The sequence below is a fragment of the Pleurodeles waltl genome, chromosome 6 (assembly GCF_031143425.1).
Source record: "Pleurodeles waltl isolate 20211129_DDA chromosome 6, aPleWal1.hap1.20221129, whole genome shotgun sequence".
Lineage (NCBI taxonomy): Eukaryota > Metazoa > Chordata > Amphibia > Caudata > Salamandridae > Pleurodeles > Pleurodeles waltl.
In genome coordinates, this window is record NC_090445.1 from 1507868121 (window position 1) to 1507883730 (window position 15610).

Here is a 15610-nt window from a genome sequence, read left to right on the forward strand (position 1 = left end):
ATCATAGGCAAATATTGTATTTAACTTAGCTTCCTTTTAATTATTACATATGAGAGCACCCTTAAATAGGATAGTCCAGAATTAGCTTTCTCCAAAAACTACTCGCGTTTGTTTTAGTAGATATGATGTTGGTCTATGTATAATAAGAACCTAAGCCAAGTATCGGGTACAGGTGGTAACTGATTTGCCTTTGTTCACTAATGGCCTGGTTAGGGGCAAAAATGTTTTAAAGTGCATGTTTATAAACTATCAATTTTACTACATACAATAATGCAGTGATATAATCTGATCGAATGTGAAACGCTTCAGCAGGTTAACGAAAGAAATGCTTTCTTAAACAGGTACTAAAGTTTCTCAAACTTTTACACGATGTTCGTGACACAATTTACATCTCTAGGCTAGGCTCGAGCCCAGGCTTCTAAACTCAAATCCTTCAACAGCTCCGCGCTCGTCCGTAGCTATAAAGGAGACGGATAGGTTCGTAGAAAGACACTGCGGACTATACTGCCAATCAGCACTTCTAAATTTTGTATGGCACACTCGGATTGGTTAGGAAGTCTCCAATGATCCAATCCTACATCACATTACACAATTTTTACTGCCCACCCCAGACGACTCATGTTATGCGACCTGGAAGTGCTAATGTTACGTGCAAAAGGTAACCGTTGAGCGATCAGCCGATAACGTCCGGGCATGAGGATGAATTCACTGACAGCCCGTGTAAGTAGCTGACATATGAGAAGTGACCATAGTATGCACTAGAGGCAGGAAGCAAGTCTGTTCATGCGGCCAGCAGACTGGGCAAGTTTGGGTGTAAAAACCAAAACGCGAGCCGGACCATGAAAAACCTTTTTAAAGTAAATTCTGGGATAACGTATTTATAAACCGCCTAAACAGCAGTGTACGCTGTGCTAATTATAAGTAAGGTAAATATAAATTAGAGCTTCTTAAAATGGTTGTTAGATCACCTCTGTATTTTATTCGCAACAAAGGAAACCGTTTCTTATAGCCAACTGTATTCTGCATGCTTGGGTATCTGGCTTTGTGTGTGTGTGTATAGTGCTTGATTCAATACTACAATTAACAGAATTCTACTCGATGTTTGTTAAAAGCCCACGACTCCGTCAAGATGTCACAGCATGAGTCCAATTGTTAGCTGATTTTTTATATTAAGTTTTAGTTAACTGGGTGTAACCGTGAAGCACCACACATCTGACACTGTTTTAACAGCAATACACATGTATCCATTAGCAGCAGACAACCTACCTAGCTCTTTTGAAAACTGAGATACGCAAACCGCAACAACAAAAGTAGCTGAAGTTGCACATTAGACAAAGATATCAATATATATATGTGTGCAATATGCTGTCTACAAATCACAGTGCATCCTTGTCAGTTAGTAAGGTAGATGCTGAGGCGTGCTTTACAATGCTCGAAAGGGATGTGGGAAATTCCCTGTATCTTCACTCACGATTGAAAACATTGCAAGGACTTTATAAAGTGACTCCTTCTAGTCTTTTCAGGCCTGCCGCTGGCAATTTAACAGTCTCCACTTTAGCACTCACTACGCTAAGGTTGAGTTCAACTATCTCAACCCTTGTATGCTATTAATGACAATCCGAAATTAGATTGGGTGTTAAATTGCACCCTCTGGGGTCATACTGAAAGCCACAAGGATTCTATTTACAGTGAGCAGCGATGAAGGGGTTGTGGGCCGGGGAGCTGGAGCGGACTGCAGCTTGAACATGGGATGCCAAGGTGTCTCCATGCTAGACAACTGAATGTGAATGAAAGTGCCCCAGCCCACCATCCTCTCCACGGACCTCCGCAGTGAGTAAACTATTGCATTCACAGCCTGCTCATTTGACCAGGATAGCGTTCCTTAAACCCTGGACTAGTTTTCGCATCAGCTGTAGCATAAGTGGGCTTTCGTATTCAACGCTTTTTTTTTTTAAAGCAAAATAAGGGATGGGGACTTTCAAATATATTATTGTCAGGGCACAAGTTAGGGGACACGGTGCCCACCCCACCAGTACCCTTTAGAAATGGGATTCAATTTCTCTGTAACCTACCACTGCAACCGCTTGCATTTTAAACAGGGAAAGCGTGTAACCTGACCCTGGGGTGTTTGGAAGCCTCTGGCCCACTGGCAACTTAACCTCTCCTGAGCCATTCACACAAATGAAGGTGATCTTTTAATCTGTTATCTGAGGGACAGATAAATGACAGAAGTAACTCTTATAAAAAACTGCAAATGTGAAGCACTTTAGTGACTTGGAGTTGGATAAGCAATACCAGCAGGAAACGGTTACTTTGAACAACTCTTAATATTGAGTGGACCAAAGCAGGCATGCCCATGAAGTGAAATTAATTTTCAGAATGTATCTATACGTTGTGGAATTGAAATATTCACCGAAAGGGGGATTCCCTTGCTAGCGACTAGGGTGGGTGGAAGACTTATTTCCCTCACTGCACTCCGTTTTCTATTCTTTCTCAGAGCACCCTTATTCCTTGGAGACTCAGTCCTCTGCCCCATGCAATTTCACAGTTCTCACCACTTCTTGTTAAACCTGTTTGGTGGATGTTGAAGTCAGAGGGTGGGGTTGTCATACAAGAGTCTGGGGCTACTCAGGTGGCTGTACTTTGTTTATCTTATGTTAGGCCCTAAGTTTACAGCAACAGCAGACAGGTCACGCCAGCGTTCCATCCTCTGTCCAACTGTCCCTGTCTCCTAGCTTCCACTGCAGACTACACTTTTGTATTACATGATTAACTCCGCATTCCACGTGCAGTAATTCAGACACCAACTCAGACACACAGGGAATGGAAACATACAGGATGCTATGCAGGTCTGGTGCTGATCATTTAGAAATTGTGACTGTAATTGTTCCTTATAGAACAATTCTGATTTGAGACTTCCGTGCAACTGGCTAACCATGGCCATGGCCTGTGTGGCTCCTCATTTAATGTATGCAGCCGTATTCAGAAGCCTTACCATGTGAAGTAATGCATGAATATGTTAACACTGTCACATAGCTTAAACCACGTGGTAGTCGTTTATATTTGGAAATTATAGAGTTGATATCAGAAATGACACATAAAAGTAGTTATTTCTGGTACATTGAAGTAAGCTGGTCTTTAGACTTAACTTGTCTTCAAGGCTTGTGCATTGTCAGCTCTGCAAAGCCTCCTCATACTACTAGCAGTATGTGGTTGCTTTGTAATGTAAGCTGTCAAACTGTCTTATATTGAGTCATGCCACTCACAGGCATTTCACAGATGTGGTTCACGCTTGCTTGTTGAACCAGTAGTTCTGCAGTGCATTATGGTAGACGCAATTCAAGTTCTGCCTACTCGTAATTTAATTATTACATCAGTAAAATACTTGTTCAGCCCCTGCTGGAAATGTTCTGCATGTTTCTGCCATTCATCAGAGAACAGTATCCCTTCCATCCCGGGATACTTATATTTTGCTTATGTTATTGCAGTAAAATACCAAATAGAAAGTTGCGTGCCTCGGTGGCCGAGACCAAAAAATGTACTTGACCCCTTCTTCAGAAAAAAAGCCTTTATTAACCTTTAACGTGCGGTTTGCAGTGTCACGTGTTGCACCAGTCCTCCTGCAATACTTCAATACATGTAGCTCTACCTCACCACAATTAAGTTAAATTGCATACCAGACCACCTTTATTTCAATTACTTTTTCAGTCAAATACGTGTTTTTTGCATGGGTATGGAATTCCTATCACCAGAAACCCAGATTGTATAGGAGCAGATTTAAGGGTCCCTAACACCACCTTAGCACCGCCGTAGCTTCATTTTGTTTACACTAAGGTAGTGCTAAAGTGTCAATTTCCCCACACCATATTTATAAAGTGGCGCAATGCATGCATTGCACCACATTATGTCTGCGCCAGACATAATCTATGCAAGGGGAGCGTTCCCCTGTTAGAGGGCCCGTAAAAATGGCTTGCAAGATTTCCGTGTGCCATTTTGTTCCGGCATCTTCAACTCCTGATCAGAGCAGCCGTTAAAAGGGGGCTTCCATTAATTATAATGGGCCTCTATGTACACTGCAGGAGTAGCGCTAAAAGTTTTGGCACTAATCCTGCAGTGTACATCAGTAGTGTAAAAAAATGATGCTATTGCCCCCTACCCTGTGCCATGGTGCACCGTATTTTAAATACGGTGTGCACATGGTGGCGGTAACGGGTTGCCATGCGGCACAAGGAATGTGGCGCTGCACACTTTTCTTAAATCTGCCACTTTTTTTGTAGTCTAGGACAACAAATTTACATGTTTATTTTGCTCACTGGACAAGTGGTCGGAACCCCTGAATTTAATGTGCATCGACTCACAGGTCTTTCCACTCCCACTTTTTCTACTTTCAACCCCTTGCATGACTATTTGCAAAAAAGGATGCAGAATCGCAACCTTGCTGTAATCCAGACCTGCAAATGATGTGAGCCATAACCTAAGCAGAGAGGTTATTATCTAAGATTTGCTCTAATAAGATGGAAGCAATAATTTGTCACCTCACTGCATGGCACTAGAAGGGAAAACAACATTTTTTAATAAAACAAATTGTTTCCCGTAACATGTAGTCTCTTGGACAGGTAGAAATTTTATAATATTTGTACCAATCGAGGCCTTAAGTAAAGTTGTGTCCTGGCTTCGTTACTTTTTAATTTATTCACAGCTGATTTAATACCAAAGATTAGTAAAAGACATGTATTTGATCCAAAGTGGAATCCTGTGCACATAAATGCCCTTTAGTATGGTGATGATACAGTTTTTTTTTTATCCCACTCGTCTGTTATGTTTCTGACTAAAATTTGCACTAGTTAAATATTGCTGGTGACTTAAAACTAAAAGTTAACAAAACTAAAGTTGTCTTTCGAGTCCTGAGCAATTTATAAATGGTCATTTGGAGGACAGCGAATAGACCTAGTTGACTCTTATCCATATCTTGGTGTGTGCCAAAACAACCAGATGGATCAAAAATGTCAACTTCAAGCCATGAAAAATAGAACGCGCTGTTTGCAGCATGATTTTCATCAATTGTACATTAATTTACACAGCCTGTCTGGGGAAGCTGTATTGGAGCGATTTATAATCACATTTCTTCTGACCATTACATATGGCTTTCTGAATATGGAGCGAAACTCCATAAAGATCTAGAAAAGTATTGTTTACAACTGTAAGAAGCATTTCTAGTCTACTAAATGGTACTCAAGTTTGTCAACGGAAGCTTTCGTTTGTCTGTTATTTTATCCGGATGGCAGACCTTCAATTTGTCAGTATTGTGTACTGCTAAAAAATGCTGCCATCGGAATTCTGAAAAAATTAAATGGAAGGAACTTAATGATAATTCCAAAATATACTCATTCCGAACGTTAACAGAATTTTAAATATTCTAGACCTGAAATGAGGATTGGAATAACAACCACAATTATAATTTTTTTTCGAGATATTGGCAAAAGAGACAACAATTGCTGTGTCTTTTCTGGAAAATATAGAGGATTTTATGAACCTCAGTATAACAGCCCAGAACTACCTAAGAGTTCACCAAAAATCTGAGCAAAATAGTTGAGGTTCCAACTTTTACCATTAACACACATACGATCAGGTTGGAAATAAAAATATACTTTCTCCTCTAAATACTGGGTTGCGGCTATAGAGCATAATCTATCTCTCCCAATTTTTGTCTGTGCCCCTTTTTTTTTTTTTTTTTTTTTTTTTTAGCTCTTCTCAGAAATTTTTACTAAACCTGTGCTTTTAGGATTGAGCATGCGCCAGTGCATGCAAGACATCTATGTTAACAAAAAAGGGCTTGGAGCTCACTCCCTGCTTACCATTTGTTGGCTTGCTTGGAATTATTCTTATACAGCCTGGTAATTCGTCACTGCAGGCTTGGCGTCATTTCCCTTTATCTCTGTGGAGCAGGGTTTGTGCAATGATTAATTCAACATAATCAGTGTCTGTCTACTGCCCCTGGCGTGCAGGGCTGGATTCGCAAAGCAGGCGGTCGGGCGACGGCCGATGGGCCGGTGCCTGAGTGCCAGCTGGGGACTGGTTTCTTAGAGGAGAACCGCAACAATATCCCAGAGGCCACCCAGCCTCCACCATGTCTACCTGACTAGGCCACTTTTACATGGGGCCGGCAAGGACAGGCTGATTACAAGCACTAGGTGCTGCGCTTAGGGGGAGGGGGGCACTAGTGCTGCGTGAGCAGGTGGTAGTACTTTGGATCAATTTCACCTTAGCTCAGACTCCAGAAGTCGTGCTTTTCCCCACTCCTTCCCCGCCACACAGAGATGAGTGCAACAGTCAGGTGTTGCTCTGGACATTATGCCATTCACAACTCGGCCCCTGAGGGAGGGGGGGGGCTGTGTGGGTGGAGCAGCTCAGCACAGAAGCACTGTCTTTGATGTACTACCCTGCCAGGCACTTTCACTGAGGCCTTGGTGGGTGGAGGAAAAGGGAGCATGAAGTGGCTGAGAGACCATGCTGGGAGGCCAGGTCATGTGTTGTGGCCACTGGGCCATTTCTCTTACGGCCCCCATGGTTGCCCTAAAGCGGAGTATTTTCCATGATCCCTCACCCACGGGGTTAGGGGGCTTCTCGTTCATTTCATGGTAGGTGGGAGTGCAGGTAGTATTCAGAGGCCTCACTGAAAGACCAGGTGTTGCTCTACCTCTTGTGCTGTTCTCTCCTTGGCCCCAAAGGTCTAGCCCAGCCCTGAAGCAATATGTTTTCAGTTTCACCTGAACTCTCTACCAGGCCTTCACATTCGGGCCCTGGGGGGTGTGGAAGTGTGCAAAGGCTCCGAGGCCTTGCTGGGAGGCTAATTTAGGTTTCCCCACTGTGACTTTTAACCTCCACCGAGCTGTCTGAAATGTCAATGATTAATTTACCTGCAAAAATCCGAACAACAAAATGACTTGCTGGATAGATATGTGCTTCATCTATTAACGGTTTTGTCTCATCATAAGTTAGCACAGAAGGTTAACGTACCTGCTGCAAAATACAACTTGTAACATGCTGATTACAGATTTGGAAGATAGGTCGGTGGGTATTGGTATTGTCACAGAGGTCCTTTTGTTACCTGCAGTTCATAATTTACAACCCTTCCACTGTAGCACAGTGAGCTATAACTTAGCATCAAGGCTTTGCAAGCAACCGCAAGGAATAGAACAATATTATTTTTTTCTTTATTTTAAGTTTGCTAAAAATGGTTCTCCGTGTAGTAATAAAGTATCAATAGTAGTGAATAATAGGATATTATACACTACTGGCAGTATTAAAAACAAACACTGGCAAAGCCAGTAGGTCTTGGCTACGTGAGTTATTGTCTTTGTCAGTGTTTTAGTGATGTTGCACAGAAAGGCAGCTGTGGTGCTGCCTGACTGAAATTGGGGAAAAACACTATGATGCAGCCAATAGTGTCCTCATCGTAGTGCTTCTTTGTGTTGTGGCAGGTGGATGGGGGCAAGCTGTGGCAACAGAGATGGGGGGGTAAAGCAATGACAACATGAGGGATGGAGGAAGGGATTGATGATTGTTTTTTTAATTAAAAAAAAAAGCTCTATGATGTAGCCAGTGTTGTTGTGGTGGGTTGGTGAGGGGGAAACTTGACAGTGGCATGGATAGTGGCAGAAGGAGCCCACGAGGGGCAGCACAAGACAGTTAGGTGGAGGGGTCAAGTGACAACACAGATGTTAGGGGAACAAGAAACAACATTGAGGGGGAGGGGAGGAGGCTAGCAAGTGATAACCTGGAGGGAGTGAGGGGCAAGCAAAACCACAGAGATGAGCTGGAGGCAAGTGGAGGGTTGAAGGGGGCAAGCAGCAACAGCAAGGGGGACAAAAGCACATGGGTAAGGATGGTGGAGAGAAGCTCAGGAGGGAGACTGCCTCCAAAGACATGCACTCTTACGGAGTGTTTCAACAAAAAGAAAAATGTAGCTCCAAAAGCGCAAGCAGTGGATGAACACCAGTGCTTGGTCATGCTTGAAGGGAGGGACAAAGTCTAAGGTAAGCGAGCAACTGCTAACCAAAGAGGAGCAAGCAAACGAGAAGGACGTTGAAGCTAACTTAATGTAAGCAATGGGCAGGCTCTAAGCCCACTGTAAGTTAACAAAATGCTTTGCAAGTGACAGCGTATATGCTGTCTCAGGTGAGACCTAAGAAGGGGGCAGAAACAAGGCAGAGCTGCCACTGAAAATGAGAGCTTTTGTCTGTAACCCCTCTGTAGTAAATCATCAAGAGAAGACATTTCAGTCACTTTTTTGTCAGTGTAGGCTCTTTTCCCAGAGATCCTAACCTAGCCCCTTTCCACCTTTGCTTTGTACTCAATTTCTAATTTGTGGCAATCTGGTTAGAAGTCACGGTTGACTCAGGGTGGGAATCACAATACTTTGTACAAGATATTGAGACGCAAAAGTTTTCAGTTTTTACACAGGCGTTATTTCCAGGCCTGTCCCTGCAAGCTTTAAAATGCTTACTTTAACCCACATTTCTCCAAAAATTAGACCATTTTACTAACCAAGCAATGTCTTGTGAAACGTCACACTCCTCGAATATTGGCCTTTTTGGGGGGGGGAATTGCCCAGGCCTTTTTTAGGTCCCAATCCAACTCTGCTGGCTTGACTGAGGTGATTTTTTTTTCCTTTTTAAATTGTAGTGCCTTATAGTCGGAAGGCGTGTGACTGCCCAAAAATTGTCTAACAGGACAAATAAAATTGCTCAGTTTTATTTTCTATAGTTAACTTTCTTTTATTTCGCCAAGTCTTCTTTTCTCACTCTGCACTCATGTTGTGTTTTTTTTTTTTTTTTTTTTTTTTGCTCATGGGCACTGTTCTCAAATGATGACGATTATCTTGTTCTAAATATTGCAAAGCAACATTACTTTGTGTAATTTCCACAACTCTATAAACACATATTATTGCAGTACTCCCCAATCCACCCCGCTCCAAGCAATGCTAATTCTCCCCACCTCACCCCTCGTCAATCCACCCTACTCTAATTCAAACAACTCATCCCAATCCAGTCCACTGCAGTGCTCCCAACCCACCTGACTCCAATCCTACAACCCACCTACTCCAATTTGACCCACTCCAGTCCAAAACAATCTGCCCCACTCCAGTCTGGCCCACAGCAATCTAAACAATCTGCACTACACCAGTATGCCCCATTTCAGTCCAAACAGTCTGCCCCACTCCAGTCTGCCCACTCCAATCCAAAACAATCTGTCCCACTCCAATCCAGTTCAGTCTGCCCCACTCTAAAGCAGTCTGCCCCACTTCAATCCAAAACAGTGTGCTCCACTCTACCTCACACCATTCTGCCCCGCTCCAATCTGCTGCAGTACAATACAAAGCAATTGGCCCCACTCCAATCTTAATCCACCCCACTCCAAACCATCTTAATCCACTTCACTCCTGTCCACTCTGCTCTAGTCCAAACCACCATGATTCACCCCATCTCAAATCCAGACCATCACATACCAGTCAGCTCCACCCCAATAAACACCACCCGAATCCAATCCACCACGTCATCCAATCAGCCTAAATCCAATCCATACCCTCCAATTCAGTCCACCTCATCCACCACAATCCATTGCACACCACTCCAGTCCGATAGACTCCAAACCACCCCATTCAATCCAATCCACCACACTCAGTCCAATCCACCACACTTGGGTCTAATCCACCCCACTGAAACCCAGTCCTCTCCAATCCACCTCACCTACCCCAGTCAAGTCCAACCCACCCAATCCAATCAGCTCACCTCACTTCAGTCCATCCTACGCAGTCCACCCCACTCCAGTCCACCTCACTCTATTCCAATCCACCCCACCTAGTTCAGTCTATTCCACTGGATCCAATACTTTGAGTCCACCCCATTCCTCTACCCCACTCCAATCCCCCTACTCCACCCCAATCCAACCCAACCCACTCCAGACCATCGTAATCTACTCCCCTCTAGTCCAATCCACTGACTCAAATCCACTCCAGTCCACCCACCACCTCACCACAATCCAGTCCGCCTCAATCCAATCCACACCACCCAATCCAGTGCACCCCACCCCACTCCAGTCCAATCCACCCCAATCCGATAGACTCCAAACCATCCCACTCAAGCCAGTCAACCTCACTCCAGTCCAATTCACCCCACTGAATTCCAATCCTCTTCAGTCCACCTCACCACACCCCCACACCAATCCAATTCACCCCACTCCATTCCACCCTGCTCCAGTCCACACCACTCATTCCATTTCACCCCTATAAAATCCATCCCACTCCCATTCAATCCACCCACCCTACTCTAATTCACTCCATCCCACCCCACTCTACTCCACCCCAGTCCACCCCACTCAGTACAATCCATCCAGCCCACCCCACTTCAATCCTTCACCCCATTCCAATCCATCCCACTCCAAACCAATCCATTCCACTCCAGCGCAATCCACCCCACTCTAAACCATCACATTCTAATCCAGTCCAGCCTAATCCAATCTCCCCACCCTAGTTCTGACTCCAATCCACCCACCCACTCCAATATATTCCATTCCACTCCAATCCACCCCACTAGAGTCTAATTCACCCCATCTAGTCCACTCCACTCCAGCTGACCCCACCTACTCAAATCCACCCCATTACCTCGGTCTACTCCACCCTATTCCAACCCACTATACACCACTTCCACTGAACTTTACTCTCCTCAACTCAACTCTGCTACACTCTACTGCCCTGCTCCACTCAACAACACTCTTCACCAACAAATCCTCGTTACGACGCTCTGACACTCCACCCCTCAAACAATTAGCCCTGCTAAACGGCAACCACCGTGGTCTACTACATGGCAAAAACACATTGCCAAAGACAATACCTCTTGTATAGGCGAGGCCTATTGTGTTTGCCAATGCTTGCGATTCGGGCTGCGAACAAAAAGAATGCCACTGCAGCTTGTTACCTAGGCACTGACACTAGACTGCAGACTAGTTAAATATTTGAATCTGGCTATTAGCAACTTCAAAAAAGCTAGTGAGAAAATGTTTGCAAGTGAAAGCACGGAAGGAAAGCATTGGTCGAGGAGCACTGCAGTTAAACAATAAGACCTGATCAGCCTGTGCTGACTGAAGAATGCTACAGCAAAGGAAAAATGATTTGAACTTTGCGTGTTGAAACTCTTTCCATGTGTTAGTATGATTGTTTTTTGTAGACTGCCTATTTCCTAGTTTGGGATGGACGATCTGATAATTTGCACTTGCTTTGTTACCTTTTCTTGGTATTCTACTTAATTTGAAGATTTTTATGACACTGAACAGAAATGTATATGAGAATTGCATAAATAGGGGGACAATGGTGTGCTTTTCAAAATAGTTTTAAGGCATATGTTAATGGGTTTTATTAACCGCATCAATAAGTTGAAAATTACATGATTGAAAAATTCTTTTGGGAGTGAAGGTGATCTCATTAAAATACAATTATGTTTGGGGCTAACACAATAACTTGTTAACATGCAGTTTGTTGGGGACAAACATATATAAAGTTACCGAACGAGCAAAGGGTGTCATGACTATTGAGGAACTATCAAGGGTGGGATCTCAATTGCTTGCATTATTTGTGTTAAAAACATACAATGATCCACGTGTGCCTTTTTTTGACACCCTTTTGTTTCATTGAACCCCGCAATCGCAATATTTTAAACTTTTTATCACTATCTTGGCCTGATACTTAATCGATGGCAATAGTTAGGGAGTGAGCGCCCTGTGTTTAAACATTGCAGAATTGTTACTTTGGAAATAGAGCAATATTTCAACAATATTGTCACTTTTGTCCGCTTGCAAGCTGACTTTTTTCCCCTTGTTTATGCTTTTCTCCCCCGCTGTGTAATTGCCTGACGTTTTCTTCCCTTTCTTTCCCTCGCCTGTTCCCGATCTAGTAAGCTTGGGGTGGAAGTATATCCACAGCATATTAGCCTACAGGCATTATCCTTTTCCGAAAGGTTTCCCAAACTCATCTTTGCTTGGATCTCTATGGCTTTCACAATAGTAATATAATGGCAAATCACTTCAAATACATGCATATTTATACTAGCATAAACATGGACAGTTTAAAAAATAATAATAATTTATGTGATTTTTGTGCAGGTGGAATTCCTTCTGTATTTAAAATCGACAGGTGATCCACAACCTCTTTACACAGAATGGAGTAGATGTCTCAAAAATTGCTAAGCCTCACACATGGAGCAGATTGTGAAGAAGCTCATTTATTATGAACCGGGGTGCTTAACAGTACATCTAACAGTTAAAATGTGCAAATGATATTTAGGACCCTGCAAAATTGGATATTGGCAATATGTGTGTGTTTGTTGATAAGGTGCCTAACTGGATGTCCCATTTCCAACTATATGTATTCAATGAATAGTGCTAGCAGGATTTGTGGCACCACTTCGAGCAACAGAGATCAAAACTAGACTGAAGAACATGGAGCAGAATAAAGAAATGTGTTCCCTCTGGGATGACATCACGACTGCTTTGCCAGACTCGAAGGAAGGATTGGGTATTAATTTCTCAGAAACAGTTGATACAAGTATTATATTTTTACTACGGGAAGCAGGAGATCAATTGTATAACAAGGACAACCACAAATGTTTGCAGACTAGTCAGGTAATACTGGATTATGCATGGGAAAAGCTGAATAGCGGAACCTGGAAAGACGTGGACAAAGAATGGAGAAGGGTGTATTCTTATGGGTGCCTTTTTAAGGCCTTGGGACTGTGTACCAATGAGAGTTCGCTCAGAGAAGCTGTAAGAGCCTGTGATATGGGACTGCTAATGGGATCATCCATTCTAGACAACATTCTAGTCCGAACCATAAATATTTTCCAGAAATATTTGGCATTTAGAAAGAGATCTACTGAGGTTGAAAACAGCATATGCACTAGAAAGAAAATGAAGAGTGAATCTTGCCCCGTGCTTCCAGTGATTAGAATGGAAACTGCAATTCCACATCTTTACTGTCCATCCTTACAACACTTCAGAGATAACTACCTTCTCCCTCAGAATCCGCTCATATTAGATGGGGTTATTGACCATTGGCCTTGCATGAAGAAGTGGAGTTGTGATTATATATCTGAAATAGCTGGTTGTCGGACAGTCCCTGTGGAGGTGGGTTCTCGGTATACGGATGAAACTTGGTCGCAGACCCTTATGACAGTTGACGAGTTTATTAGTAATTATATAGTAGATCAGCAGAGCAGCATTGGATACCTTGCTCAGCATCAGCTTTTTGACCAGATACCTGAACTGAAGAGGGACATTTGCATCCCTGATTACTGCTGTCTGGGGGAAGGGGATGAAGAGGACATTACAGTGAATGCATGGTTTGGGCCAGCGGGAACAGTTTCTCCTCTTCACCAGGACCCACAACAGAACTTTTTAGCCCAAGTAGTAGGAAGAAAATACATCCGCTTATATTCCCCTAATGAATCTGAAAACGTGTATCCACATGAGACTTCCATCTTGCACAACACCAGTCAGGTGGATGTAGAAAATCCTGATTTGGAGAGGTTCCCTCAGTTTAAAAAAACTGTGCACCAAGAATGTATACTATCTCCTGGGCAGATTCTGTTTATTCCAGTTAAATGGTGGCATTATGTGCGGTCACTTGATGTGAGCTTTTCTGTCAGTTTCTGGTGGTCTTGACCAGTGGTAATAGGATGTTAACTGGAACACATTGCAACCAGGTATTCAATTTTAAACAAGATAGCGAAACAACGGAGCTGATAGTCACTTGAAAGAAACAACATTATTCAGAACTGTTGGAGAGATGATTAATATGAATAATTGAGCCTCAACATTTTCGGTGTTATGTCCCTCGTACACTGCAGGCAACTGCGGGAGCATTTATTGCTAATTTTGAACATTGCGGTCTCTTACTTGTGAAGTACCACACTTTAGGGTTGTTTGAGCATAATTCTGACATCAAACTAGGGGCTCAAGGAGGATTATTTTAAGAGAGTAGTTTTTCAATTCTCACTTTGAGTACAAGAACAAGTTAGGGAGACGTGGGAAACTGCAGGGCTTTTCTGGCAAACCTACTTCATTGTAAAAGCTTGAATGTAAAGAAAGTAACCAAAAGATACAAATGAGTGTTCTGATTATAATAATGTTACAAAATATGTCAGTCCTTTGTTAACAGGAATACTGCAAATCTATAAAATCACCATTTCGTGAGCTAAAGTATTTAACAACTTGACAGTGTTCCACATCGAGAAATACTTGGGCTCGATTAGGATGGCGGGTAATACTCATGCCTTAGCACTAGGCTATGCTGGCATCAAATGCTCTTAGCTCAGGCTCTGATTGTACACTACTTGTGAGAGTTAAGGCCTTTGTTTACAGGCTTTAATGACAGTAAAACAATTTTGGGCGAGACCAGTATCTTCCTTGTAATCTGGCTGCTTGTACACAATGGTAGATTGCTACCGAATAATGATGTACTTACTATTAAAGTGGGTGAATGGATTACGTCGAGTGACAGCTCCATGTTTTTCTTCTAAGTCTCTGTTCATGTTCTATACTCTTGGAAATATAGTGCAGTGACAATCAAAGTGCTAATTCTGTGTGTTGGCAGTAATACGTGCAACATACAGACTGCTTTATTTATTTTACACTGCACAGCCCTTCCAGAGCGCAAGGGATATGCCCTGCGTATGTGGAAAGGACTCTCTAAATAGCGAAGCTTTTTTTAATTGTTAATGAGCAGCAAACTGTCCTTGTATGTAGTTCAATATGACACTTGTAAAAAGCTATATTTGCACCCATGACCACTTTATTTGGCTTATGGAGATTATTTTTCATAATAACCTATTTACAATACTTCCCATTGTCAGACTTGGTCTGTCACTTAAATCTTATGTTGTTAAGGACGCGTCTCAATTAATGTTCATTTGTATTGCTCAGAGAAAACATCTGTCAGGTGAGGGCCTGGATGAAATGTAGACTCAGCAAAGAAACTGCTAACAAAACAAAATAAAAACGTTTCACTCGCCTTAATAAACGATCACTGACAAATTTATAGTAACTGTTTTAACTTCTGCCAGTCTCACTTATATTGAGAATTGGGTCTAAGCATGTGCTTCATTCTTCAATAACAATAATAAAACTGAATCTTGCCTAGAACCGTTAGGTAGTGCTTGCTTCACTGCCATTTCACAGCAGCAACTCCGAAGTGTCCCAGGTTGTCGCATACTGGTTGTCTAATGTCTAAGAGCGTCCAAGTGAAAAAGAGAAGTCTTTTTGGTCCTGAGACTTCAGGGAACAGGAGGCAAGCTCTATCCAAGCCCTTGGAGAGCACTTTCACAGCCAGACAGGAGTTCAGCAAGGCAGCAGGCCAACAGCAAGGCAGCAGTCCTTTGTAGAAAGCAGCCAGGTGAGTCCTTTGAGCAGCCAGGCAGTTCTTCTTGGCAGGATGTAGTTTCTGGTTCAGGTTTCTTCTCCAGCAAGTGTCTGATGAGGTAGGGCAGAGGCCCTGTTTTATACCCAAATGTGCCTTTGAAGTGGGGGAGACTTCAAAGAGTGGCTAAGAAGTGCACCAGGT

The 15610-nt window shown here is 42.9% G+C and overlaps 2 protein-coding genes across 4 annotated transcripts in view; both read left to right on the plus strand.

Moving 5' to 3' along the window:
- The first annotated feature begins 587 nt into the window (after window positions 1–587).
- FAAP20 (FA core complex associated protein 20) overlaps window positions 588–15610 on the plus strand; it is a 103775-nt gene continuing 88752 nt past the window's right edge. The window contains exon 1 of one of the 3 annotated variants that reach the window (XM_069240997.1): window positions 588–720. Coding sequence is in view for 2 of the 3 variants with exons in the window: in XM_069240996.1 (XP_069097097.1) it covers window positions 1788–1830 (43 nt within the window). In the remaining variant the exon portion in view is untranslated. Of the gene's footprint in view, window positions 721–1702; window positions 1831–15610 lie in introns of those variants that run through there. The other 2 variants (XM_069240995.1, XM_069240996.1) reach the window with 2 other exon arrangements.
- On the plus strand, window positions 716–14536 carry KDM8 (lysine demethylase 8). Its single transcript, XM_069240993.1, has 2 exons — window positions 716–926; window positions 12157–14536. Exon 2 carries the CDS (start codon window positions 12493–12495, stop codon window positions 13711–13713), a length of 1221 nt encoding a protein of 406 aa, XP_069097094.1. The 5' UTR covers window positions 716–926; window positions 12157–12492; the 3' UTR covers window positions 13714–14536.

Bases quoted from the DNA above. Each gene is read 5' to 3' on its own strand.
- KDM8 (XM_069240993.1), top strand. From the start codon at position 12,493: ATGGAGCAGAATAAAGAAATGTGTTCCCTCTGGGATGACATCACGACT.